The sequence below is a fragment of the Miniopterus natalensis genome, chromosome X (genome assembly GCF_054644295.1).
Source record: "Miniopterus natalensis isolate mMinNat1 chromosome X, mMinNat1.hap1, whole genome shotgun sequence".
Classification (NCBI taxonomy): Eukaryota; Metazoa; Chordata; class Mammalia; order Chiroptera; family Miniopteridae; genus Miniopterus; species Miniopterus natalensis.
Genome location: NC_142103.1, coordinates 53421013 through 53434070, shown reverse-complemented (window position 1 = coordinate 53434070; position 13058 = coordinate 53421013). Strand labels below are relative to the sequence as shown.

The window sequence follows — 13058 nt, the reverse complement described above, 5'->3', positions numbered from 1 at the left end:
TGTAATATGCATATATGTTCTTGTCCTGTTGTTCTTTGTCATTTAATTATATTTTGTCAGATACTGAGAATGCTACTTAACCTGTGTTTTGGTTCATATTTGCCTAGTATATCTTTTCTACCATTTATTTATTTTTTTAAAAATATGTTTTTCTTTATTTCAGAGAGAGGAAGGGAGAGGGAAAGAGAGAGAGAAACATCAATGATGAGAGAGTCATTGATCAGCTGCCTCCTGCACAGTCCCTGCTGAGGATCAAGCCCGCAAACTGGGCATGTGCCCTGACCGGGAATCAAACTTCAATCTCCTGGATCATAGTTCGATGTTCAACAGCTGAGCCACGCCATCCGGGCTTACCATTTATTTTCAACTTGTTTACATCTCTTGATTTTAAGTGTATTGCTTCTAGACTGAACATTGTTGAGTCTTTTGTTTTAATCCAGTCTGTAAGTCTGTCTTTTTTTTTTTTTTGTAGTTAGTAAGTTTTATTTTATTATATTTATTTTATTTTATTTTACTTCATTTTTTCCATCACCATTTATTCTCCCTATACCCCCTTTCACCTTTGCCCACCCATCCTCCCACAATCACCACACTTTGTCCATGTCTACGAGTTCTTTCTCTTTTTTTTTTTTCTTTTTTGCTCAACGCCTCCACCCCTCCAACACCTCCCTCCACTAGAGTTGTCTGCCTGCTCTTTATCTATGAGTCTGTCTCTGTTCTGCTCATTATTTCAGTTTGTTCATTAAATTCCACATATGAGTGAAATTATATGGTGCTTGTCTTTTCTCACTGGCTTATTTTACTTAGTGTAATGTTTTCTAGGCCCATCCTTGCTCTTGGCAAGGGTGAAGTTTTCTTCCTTTTTATGGCCAAGTAGTATTCCATTAAATAAATGTACCATAGCTGTTTTGTCTACTCATCTACTGCTCTCAAATCTTAGACATTGTAAATAACACTGCATTGAACATAAGGGTGCATATATTCTTTTGAATTAGCGTTTCATGTTTCTTCAGACAAATTCTCAGAAGTGGAATTTCTGGGTCATAAGGCAGTTCCATTTTTAATTTTTTGAGGTAGCTTCATATTGCTGTCGGCAATGCCTGTACCAATCTGCATTCCCACCAGCAGTGCACAAGGGTTCCCTTTTTTTCACATCTTCACCAGCACTTTTTGTTGATTTATTGACGATAGCCCTTCTGACAGGTGTGAGGTGATATCTCATTGTGGTTTTAATTTACATTTATCTGATGATTAGTGACACTCAGCGTCTTTTCATATGTCTGTTGGCCATCTGTATGTTCTCTTTGGAGAAGTATCTATTCAGGTCCTTTTCCCATTTTTTAATTGTATCGCTTGTTTTTTTGGTGTTGAGTTTTATAAGTTCTTTATAAATTTTGGATATTAACCCCTTATCAGATGTGTCATTGGTGAATATGTTCTCCCATTCAGTGGGATATCTTTTCATTTTGTTTATCATTTCCTTTGATGTGCAAAAATTTTTTAGTTGATATTGTCCCAATTGTTTCTTTTTTTCTTTTTTTCCCTTGCCCAAGGAGATCTATCAGAAAAAAATATTGCTGTGAGAAATATTGTCTGAGATTTTACTGCCTATTTTTTCTTCTAGGATTTTTATGGTTTCAAGTCTAATGTTTGTATTTAATTCATTTAGAGTTTATTTTTGTGTGCTGTGTAAGAAGATGACCTTGTTTCATTTTTTTGCATGTCTCTCTCCAATTTTCCCAACACCATTTATTGAATAGAATATGTTTAGCCCATTGTATGTTTTTGCCTTTTTTGTCAATTAATTGACCATAAAGGTGTGGGTTTATTTCTGGGCTCTCTATTCTCCTCAGTTGATCTATATGCTTGTTCTTATGCTAGTACTATTCTATCTTGATTACTATGACCTTGTAGTATAGTTTGATATCAGGTAGCATGATTCTTCAAACTTCGTTCTTCTTTCTCAAGATCATTGTTGCTATTCAGGTCTTTTGTGTTTCGTATCACTAGATGCAGAAAAGCATTTGATAATATCCAGAATGAATTTATGATAAAAACTGTCAGCAAAGTGGGAATAGAGGGAACATACCTTCACATAATAAAGGCCATACAGGACAAACCCACAGCCAGCATTCCTCTTAAGATCAGGAACAAGACAAGGATGCTCACTTTCACTACTCTTACTCAGCATAGTACTGGAAGTCTTAGCCACAGTAATCAGAAAAGAAGAAGAAATAAAAGGCATCCAAATTGGAAAGGAAGAAGTAAAACTCATTATAGAGAACCTTAAAGATTCCACCAGAAAAAATGCTAGAACTGATAAATGAATTCAGTGAAGTAGCAGGATACATAATAAATATCCAGAAATCAGTTGCATTTTTATACACCAATAATGAACTCTCAGAAAGGGAAACTTAAAAAACAATCCCATTCATAATTACTTCAAAGAGAATAATATGCCTAGGAATAAATTTAACCAAGGAGGTAAAAGACTTGTACTCAGAAAAGGCATTGAAGAAAGAAATTGAAGATACAAATAATTAGAAGAATATACCATGTTCATGAATAGGCAGAATTAACATCATTAAAATGTCCGTACTACCCAAAGCAATGTATAGATTCAATGCAATTCCTGTCCAGAAACCAATGGCATATTTTACAGAATTAGAACAAATATTCCAAAAATATGAGCCTGTCTTTTAATCAGTAAATTTAATTTATGTACATTTGTTGTAATTACTCTTACATTGGGATTTTTTCCTGGCATTTTCTTTTATACTATCCATTTATGACACTCTCTTTTTTGTTGTTTTCATTTCCTGCTTTCCGTTGGATAGATCAAGTTTTCTCCTGCTTGTGGAAGGTTATATATTTTCTTTCCCTTTACCTTAAGACCTAATCTCATGTTATTTACAACTATTGATATTTTACATATGCAATAACTGTAACTTCCCTCCAACAAGATAAGTATCTCAACGGGTTCTATGTCCTATTTATCTTCCGTGCACACCTACCCCATCGTGGTGACATCATGTAGAATGTTAATCCTTCCTAGAATACATGTTTCCTTCTCACTTTTATAGTTTCTCTAGGGCTGATTTCGGAAAAGGAAACATACATCATATTAGTTTGACACCTTGGCAGGAATTAGAAAGCCTCAAAGAAGTTCTTTAACAGATTAACAGCTTTTATCCAGCTTTGAATTATCTCACTTTATTCACAGGTGTTGAGTTGATAATTTAATCAGTCTCCCCCTCCCCCAAATAACAGGTAGAAAATGTGACATTACTGGACCGTTATATGGACAAGAAACCAGCTAATGGGATTCTATATCTTACTGCAACTCACCTGATCTATGTGGAGGCTTCTGGTGCATCCAGGAAGGAAACATGGGTATGTTCATGAGAAGAAGTTTCAAAGGGTCTTGACACGTTGTATGTATATGCTTTCTAATATGATAGTTTCTTAAAATTTCAAGTAACAGTTAAATTGCTGTAAAACTTTTTCTTCAAAGAACCTATTCTAGGGGTCTTTCATGGCTTGAGTCATGTGACTCCTCTCCCCTCAAGTTACTAAATATAGTCATCTTAATCATTTTATTTATTTATTTATTTATTTATTTATTTATTTATTTATTTATTTATTTCCTCACCCAAGGATGTGTTTATTGATTTTTAAAGAGAGGAAGGGAAGAGAGAAAGAATGAAACATTGATGTGAGAGAGAAACATCAATTGGTTGCCTCCCACGCATGCCCTGCCCCGAGGGTGGATCAAACCTGCACCCTAGGTAAGTGCCCTGACCCACAACCTTTTGGTGTATGGGACAATGCTCCAACCAACTGAGCCACCTGGCCAAGGCCATCTTAGTCATTTTAAACTGCATGGGAGTTTTCCTCAATAATTTTAAATAGAGTAATCTCTGCTCATTTTCTGAGTCTAGTTGATAAGTATCCTTACTTAGAAGTAATTGAAAGCCTTGCTACTCATAAAATGTGGATAACTAGCAGTATCCGTTTCACCTGGGAGCTTATAAAAAATTAAAAATCTCAGACCTAAGACTTTAAATTTCTAAAAAGCTCCTGATGGTGATGCTGATGGCCCGTAGACTACACCTTGGCTATCAATGATTTATTTAGACCATCTCTCTGACTTAAGACAAGATGTGTGCCCTGTGTGTGTGTTTACTGTTACACTTTTACACAATGTTTTCTATTTTTTAAACAATGTTTTCTTATTAGCTTAGCATCCCTAATATTACTTTATGCTTTCCTCATCCTAAAGTAGCATCATTTAATCTTAATTTAATCCTCATCCTAAAGTAGCATCATTTAATCTTAATTTAATCATTAGTCGGATTTATGCTTGGAAAGCTTTATAAGAAGTACAACATGCTTCTGGTATACAGCATAGCATAGTGATTAAGATCACAGGCTCTAGAGCCAGTCTGTTTAAGTTGCAATCCCAGATTCAGCATTTACTACCTTTATAACCTTGGGCAAATTATTTAACTTCTCTGTGTCTCACTTCCATCATCTGTAAAATAGGGATAGTAATAATAACCTTGTTATAAAAATAAAAATGTTAATGTTGTAATTGCTTAAATAGTGCCTGGCATATGATAAATACTATTAAATAAATATAAAATGAATTAAACTGAATATACATATGAAATAAATACAGTTGATACTTGAATGTGGGGATTAAGGGGTACCAACGCCTGTGCAGTCTAAAATCTTCATATAATTTTTGACTCCCCAAAAACTTAACTACAGCCATCCTTTTGTATTTGTGAGTGACTGGTTCCAGAATCCCCTGCAGATACCAAAATCAATTGATGCATGCCATTTTATATAAAGGACTTAGTCATACAGTTGGCCCTCCACATTTGTGGATTTCCAACCATGGATTGAAAATATTGTTTGTGATTTGCAGTTGGTTGAATCTGTGGATACAAAACCTGTGGAAACAGAGGGCCAACTGTATATTTATTAGAAAAAATTATGCATATAAGTGGACCTGCACAGTTCAAACCCATTGCTCAAGGGTCAACTATATTTTAATACTTCCTTTTTAAAGCAACATGAGTTTTTCCCATTTGGTATTGTACTTGCTCCCTTTGGTATGATGAAAGGAATGTCAAAAGAGGAATCAGGAGACCTGGTTCTAGCTCTACTCAGCTATGCACTAACTGGCTATATGCCCTCAGGTAAGTGACCCTTACCTGAGGGTCACTCATTTCTTCACCTGTAAAATGAGGTGGTTAGATTATATAATTAGTAGGGATTCTTCCAGTTCTAACAGTTTATGAAACATTTCTTTAGTACTGTGCCATGAGCCTTTCTCCTTTCTAACCTGTATTTATAGACAACACACGTTTCCCTAGATGTGTTCCTACTAGGTATTATTTCAAACCCAGGTGACTAGATCTGGAAGGGAGAACTTATGTTAATTATTTCTACATATCAAAAGAGGCTTATTTAACCAAAAAAGTGGTGCAGGGTAGAGGAACAGAAAAGACAATGATGATCAGATTCCAGGAAGAAGACGGAATCCAAAGAACGAAAAGATTATATCCAGGTTCTAGTTGCAGGAAACATTAGAGACACAGCTAGGGGGAGAACATCAAAGACTAACATGTAAAGCTATGATTCCATGGCTTTTTGAATCTGTAAGGCAAGAATTGTATTATTTGTATACAATTTCTTTTTACCAGTTTACTTTCCACGCATTTGTTTTTTGCTAGCGTCAGCATGGGCAGGAGTGATGCAACTAAAGACTGAATCATCCTTTAAAAAAGGATGATTAAAGACTGAATCATCCTTTAAAAAAATCAGAATTGTTAATCTGTACACCTATGGGAAACAACTTTATTAACTATAGTATAGTGCTTATGTATATTTCCTTTATTCATTTGTCTCATAGTCTCTACTCATTTCTTAAGTTACATAGGTCAGCTTTCTCCCATCTCATTCTTTGCTTTACTGTCACTAGAGTCTAAAATGTGAAGAGAGAACATCTTGATAAATCCCAATTCCGGGACTAGCTTTTAGAATTCTTAGATTAAAAAACCCTGGATATGGAGTTAGACTTCCATGGTTCAAATCCTGTTTGTGCCACTTCTTGGTTGTGTGACCTCTAATGAGGAATTCACTTCTCAGAGCTTTGGTTTCTTCATTCCTGAAATGGAATGTTTATACCTCGAAGGGTTATTACAGGGATTAAATAGTTAATGGTCATGGATGACCTTGTGAGAAATAAAGCACAATACTAGTTACTAATTTTAATTAGTCATTTGGTAGAACAAAAGAAAATTCTATTTTTCTCTGTGACAATTATTCTACTATGATTGTACATGTCACCATAGCATGCTAGAAGCCACCTTTATTGAGTCAGTTTACCTAATTGCCCCACAAACCTGGTAGCCTTATATCCCTAAGGCAGGGTAAGTTTTATAACACTGCAATTTTCTTCTCATTGCTTTACCGCTATTTACTTCTGTTTGAGAGAAACCTAGTTTTGCCTCACAAGGGATGATTGATGGCTGTAAATGTGAACACACCTCAGTTATTCTGTCACCATTATTGAGAGTCAGGCACACTGATAATGCCAGAACTAGTGCATACATGCCTGTGAATTTATTTTGATTCTTTCCTGTATTGTAGATTGCACTGCATCACATTGCCACTGTGGAGAAGTTGCCCATCACTAGCCTGGGCTGTCCCCTGATTCTCCGCTGCAAGAACTTCCGGGTAGCCCACTTTGTTTTAGACTCTGACATGGTGTGCCATGAGGTTTATATTTCGCTTCTCAAGCTTTCTCAGCCAGGTAATTGTGATAGTATTTTTATCTAAAATAATTTTAGATTTTTTTCCAAGAATGGCATACTGGAGAGATCAAGGGCAGAATTTGGATCTGAGTTCTGCTCCATGGTATTTGGGCAAGTTATATAACCTCTGAACATAGCCTCCTCACCTGTAAAAGCAGTGATAGTCTAAGCTCCCCACAGGGGTTGTTTTGAGATTTAAATATATTTGTGCATTTCACTGTGTACTTGCTATATATAGTAGATATTTAATCGATGTTATTGGCTTCTCTTTCCCTCCCTCCTTTTAAGTATTAACTTGTGAATTTTTCATCAGTTCAGGAAGGAAGTCTGCTTTGGAGCAAAATCTGTTTCCTATTGTCCTGTAAGCTTTATGTTTGGCCCACTATTCCCACCCCTACCTTCAGTTACAGCTAGAAGACTAGGGCGGTTTATCAGAGTCCTTAATGATGCAGTTATCTCTGCTTCCTCCAGCCTCACTGTCTCATCCCCCAGCCCAATCTCTAGGTGGCTAACCCATTAGGTACCTGTTTTTATCTGTGGAATTTTCAGGATCTTACACTTTCTTTCCCATTTTCTTTTAACTTTTGCCCAGAATAATTTCTGAGAATTTGCCGGTAATATATTGACAGAGATTACCTGTCAGCTGTCCCAACTCTTTATAAGGCTCTGACAGATTCCATCCATTTCTGGAAAAGTTGTTGCCACATAAATTAGTCAAATGAGTTATTGGTTACATGTTGCATCTTGTGAAGGGAGGAAGTGGGGTTGACTGGAAGAAAAGAAGAAATAGCCATTCACCAGCCAGAAGTAGGTATTGGCCTGATAAGTAGATTGTAAGAACAGGATTAATATTTTGCAACTTGTTACAACAAACAGTAACTTTAGGATACTGGAGCTCAATTTAAAAAAACACACAAACTTTTGTAAGGACCTCTTCCCAAACATGTGAAGCCCTGAAGCTTCATTTCAGTCCATTATCCAGCAATTCACAGGAATCCAGATAGAATGTTCCTGCTTTGTATTGGTATCAGAAAAAAATTAAATCATTTTTAAGAGAAGAATCCAAAACAATGTTCTAGTTCTTATTCCTTACATAAAGGCAAACTTTTACACAGATCATTGTCCTTTTCTGGGGCTATTTGAACAACATTCCCTTTGGGAGAAAGGAAGTGTGGCCTTTTTTAGCATTATGTGGTGTTCTTTAAGTTTTACTCACTATTCCTTTTTTTTCATGTTTATCTCCCTTCTGCAGCATTACCTGAAGATCTGTATGCTTTTTTTTATAATCCCAAATCCTCAAAAGAGATGAGGGAAAATGGATGGAAACTGATTGACCCAATATCAGACTTTGGGCGTATGGGAATACCCAACAGGTACTGGACCATAATAGATGCCAACAGAAACTATGAGGTAATTTTGTCAGTTGTTTTCCTTTAGGTTCATTTAATTAAAACAGAACTTATATGCATGTATGCATAGCCCATGGACAAATGATAGTGTGGGGAAGGCCTGGGGTGGGGCCGGAGCAGGGTGGAGGGAGCCAACGGTGGGAGGAAAAAAGAGGGACATCCGTAATTCTTTCACCATTAAAGATAAAACCCATTTAAAAAACAGAAAATGTATGCCCACACAAAAAGCTGTATGCGGATGTTTATACCATCTTTAGTCCTAATTGCCAAAACTTGGAAGCAAACAAACCACTTCAGTAGGTGAGTAGATAAATAAACTGTAGTACATCTAGACAGTGGAGTATCATTTTGTGCAAAAAAAAAACAAAAAAAACTATCAAGCCATGAAAAGACATGGAAGAAGTTTACACGCATATTACTGAGTGAAAAAAAAACAATCTAAAAAACAACAACAACAAAACAAAACAGAAAAAACAAAAACAAAACAGAAGAATGTTAGCAAATAAGGTTTTGAAAAAAAAATCATTTGTAATGTCTCCTTTTCATTCAATTTAGCCATGCAACAAGCATTTATTAATTATCTATTGCACTCAAGACACTGAGTTCTCATAGTCTAAAGCAGAGAGTGCTGTGGGAGCATAGATGAAAGATGGAATTGAGACTGGGAAGTCAGAGATAACCTGATGCTTTGGGGAATAGCCTGGAGAAGGAAATCTGTCTTAATTTATACAAGGAGAGAAGGAAAGAGGTAAGGAAATGAAGTGAGATCATGAAGGACTTCATGGCCAAATTAAGGAATTTGAACATTATCCTGAAGACAGGATTTGTTAGACTATTTTCAGCTGGAAAGTAATATGAGTATGTTTGTATTTCAGAAAGATAACTTTGGTAGTGGTGTGGAGAATTCGTTTGCTAATAATGCAGAAGAATGATATGAGAAGCTGAATTAAGTCAATGACTACGGGTGGAGAGGAGGAGATGGTTTTAAAAGATATTTAAGTGGTACAATTGAAAGAACCTGATGACAGATTAATGTAGCTTGGAGAAGGAGGGAGAATTTTAGTATGCATCACAGGTTTTCTGGTTTCTGGCTTAGGTGACCAAGTGGGTAATGGATATGTTAACCAAGATAAGGAGCACGAGAAGAGGCCAGTCTTCAGTTTTAGAATGAGTTCAAGGTGATTCAAAGGATATCAAATATGGATCTTAAGAAAGAGGACTGGGAATATGTTGGTGGTTTCCAAGACCATCCCTCAGGTTTAGGGATTCACTGGGAGGACTCACAGGACTCAGCATATACTTGTACTTGTGGCTGTGATTTATTAAAATGGAAAGATATAAAGAAAAATTAGCAAAGGGAAAAGGGGCAAACTCCAGAGAAAACCAGGCACAAGTGTCAGAGTTCTCTCCTAGTGGAGTCACATAGGACATGCTTAATTTCTTTAGCAACAAGTTGTGACAATGTGTGGAAAATATCTATTGGGAAGCTCATTGGAGAATCAGTTTCCATGATTTTTATTAGCAGCTGGTCACGTAGGCACTCTCTGCCTAGTGTATACCAAAGTTTCATATGCCCAGAAGAAAAAAGTGCTTGGAATAAACCATATTGTTCATACAAACAGTTTAGGCACAAGTAGTCACTCTTATCAGTTAAGGGATGGTGGGAACCCTTCCAAAATTCAAGTTCCCAGGCACCAGCCAAGGACCAGACTTGCACCAGGCCTTTCTATGGAAAGCAGTCAGGCTTGCTATGATAACTTTTCTGCACAGAGATTTATTGGTGTTTAAGTGGTATCCCTGGGTCTTTATTTACAGCTTTTTATTATAAAAAGACAGTAGTTGTAATGGTTTTCTGATAACACCATTTTAAATAGCTGCCAGATAGGAAGATTGATGAGCTGTCACTTAGCAGGGCCATTTGTGAAGTAGCTTGTTAGGGTTACACTTGACAAGATTGGGTAGAGATGAAGTGAATTGCTTCCAGTTCAATTATGTGCCTAATTCCCTGAAATGAGCTCTGAAATATCTGTGTTGGCACCTTGGGTGCATGTAGCTTTCTGAGTTAAAAGGGAAGCACCATTTATTTCTCTTTGTATGACCCACTTCTCCCAAGTTTAAGTCCAAGGTAAGAGGATGGGTGTAGAACTTTTTCTCTTTCAGTTCTGCATTCTGAGGACTTTGACTTTAGTTACAGAGAGCATTCAATCTGATGTACCGGGAACTTCTTTGCCTATTCGTATTTTTATTTGTTTGATCCATTGTCAAATGTTTAAGGGTGTTCTTTACTTAGAGGAGTGGTTAGAATTGACTTGGCAATGTCAGATCTGTGCTGTTATAATATTTTGTCATTGTATCGTTAGAAATATATATTTTGGTAACCACAAAAAGCTGACAAATTTGAGAATTTATATCAGTCTTTTAGAGAGTAAATGTCACACCTAAAATGTCAACGCTTCCACCTCCAGACTAGTGTTTTAAAGGCTCTCAAAATGTGTATGCTAGGAACTTAGTATGTATTTTAAGAAAGAGTAAATCATGTGTTCTCTTTTTACACTGGTCTGCTTTATATTCGAATACATTTGTTTTAATTTTCTTATTTACAATATAAATTGTTTTGATAGGCAAGTATAGGAATTTCTGAGTAGGATTATGTGTGCATTTCTACCTATAATGTTAGTACATTTTGTTCTTATATGGCTCCATACCTTCCTTTCTAGAAAATAATGGCATACTTCATAAAGCTATTACACCAAGGATATTTTTGTTCCTATTTCTGAGGAATCGATGATTCTAGACGATAAATAGCAGACAGCTAGTGCTTCAGTGATTGCTATCCCAACGTGTTGGTAGCAAGTGAAAAATGTAAAAAATATATTGAATTTAAAAAATTGAGTTTTCTTTTAGATATGCAGTACCTACCCTCCTGAAATAGTGGTTCCTAAATCTGTTACCTTGGGAACAGTGGTTGGAAGTTCGAAGTTCAGAAGTAAAGAACGGGTACCCGTGCTCTCCTACCTGTACAAAGAGAACAATGTGAGTTGAGCAAACTTTTCTCGTGAAAACTAAACTTGGCTCTAAAAGACCTGGGTTTAAGTCCCACTGCTGCCACTTACTGGCTGTGTAACCTCAAGCAAGTTACTTCTCTGAACTTTAGTACTTCTGAGGGTTTTTAAGTGGGTAACAGAGAAAAATATCTATGTACGTTGTTAATAGTAAAGTGTTGTGCAAATATTAAGTGGCATTTTTAGTGTGTTCATTTGTTTCTTTCCTTTTCTGTGGGCTCCAGCTTGATAGGAAGTTGTTAAATGAAAGGATATTTGGGGACTGTGGCCTCCCACTGGAACACAGATGTCCTTGTTTCTCTCTCACTACTGTTAATATAATTTAAGGTAGTAGGAAAAACCTTTGACCCTTCTGTTTGAGTCCCCTTCCATAGGAAGGGATAATAGTTCTTGCCTCTTGTGGTCATTCTGAGATCTGGAGTTAGACCAGGGGTGGGGAACTTTTTTTCTGCCAAAGGCCATTTGGGTATTTATAACCTCATTTGCAGGCCATACAAAATTATCAACTTAAAAATTAGCAATGGAAAAAGCTCCTCGATTTATTGAATTTCAAGTCCCTCCTGCAGTTCCCTTGGCAGGGCCAGACCAGGCTGGATATTTCCCGTCCCTGAGTTATACAAATAGTTTCTCAAATAGGTAAACTATTCAGGTACTAAATAATATAGTGATACAAGTGGGTGTTTTTATGTCAAACTATCAAAGTGAGCACACTCCTTAAAAACCACACTGAAGTGCAATGCAGTTCATTAACTAATCATTACCAAACATATGTGCTAAATAGCAATGTTATTTTTATATTGAAATGACTTTAAACAAACCAGCCCCTCTGATTTGACATTGAGTGAACCCTGCTCTCTTAAGACTCTAAATTTTTGTTCAGTCTTGAATTCTGCTGCCACTACAAGTCTCTGATTTATATGGGTAATATTACTGGGACACTAAAAAGCAGGGAAGTTTCAGAAAAATATTAGCGTAATACATATTGAGAATAGAATTTTATTAAGGAAGTGCTCAGGAAGATTTTCTTATAGTCATTTGCCAAGACTAGGTCAAGAATCCTCACCATGTAGAAGGGAAAAAAAGACTATTCTGAGCAGCAGTTTATGGTAACACAGCCCACATGTCTGGGGGAGGCAGGAGGCTGAGCCCAATGACAGTGGAACAGCTGGGCTTTAAAGTTACAGCTCTCTTTGCTTCACTACTCTGTGTTGGCTTATCTTCTTTCTCTGCTCACTGAACCTGAGATCAAGGAGGATTTTTGACCACCTGTGCATATGATCCTTCAACTGACACATTTTTCCCTTACAGGCTGCCATTTGCCGCTGTAGCCAGCCTCTGTCTGGATTTTATACTCGCTGCGTAGATGATGAGCTCTTGCTAGAGGCTATTAGCCAAACAAACCCAGGAAGCCAATTTATGTATGTTGTAGACACAAGACCAAAGGTATCAGTGACCTTTTTAATATTCCTACTTCACTCATTTTGTAATCTCCATCCCTATCTGTTGAGCTTTGCAGTGTTATTGGGGAAAGTTAGGTTTGTATATATGGGCTTATTGTGCCAGACATTGTATAAAATCATTTGAGCAATTTGAGCAAGCCGTTTGGAGCTCCTGTTATTGTAGCCTTTCACTCATTGTAAAGCAAGACCTTGAGATATCCTTGATTCTTTCAAAAGCACTTGGAACAACCTGGCTTTGCCATCTCTTGAATTTGTGACATCTGAATTCTATATTGAATGCCTGGAGACTATATGATGTTC

General features: G+C 36.6%; 1 protein-coding gene across 4 annotated transcripts in view; it reads left to right on the top strand.

The window, feature by feature from the left end:
* Positions 1-13058, top strand: part of MTMR8 (myotubularin related protein 8) — a 158838-nt gene that overhangs the window by 64359 nt on the left and 81421 nt on the right. For 3 of the 4 annotated variants that reach the window (XM_087813446.1, XM_016210163.2, XM_087813447.1), the window contains exons 2-6: positions 3271-3393; positions 6664-6826; positions 8080-8237; positions 11141-11269; positions 12607-12741. In XM_087813446.1, coding sequence (XP_087669572.1) covers positions 3271-3393; positions 6664-6826; positions 8080-8237; positions 11141-11269; positions 12607-12741 — 708 coding nt within the window. The remainder of the gene's footprint in view (positions 1-3270; positions 3394-6663; positions 6827-8079; positions 8238-11140; positions 11270-12606; positions 12742-13058) is intronic. The other variant, XM_087813445.1, reaches the window with a different exon arrangement.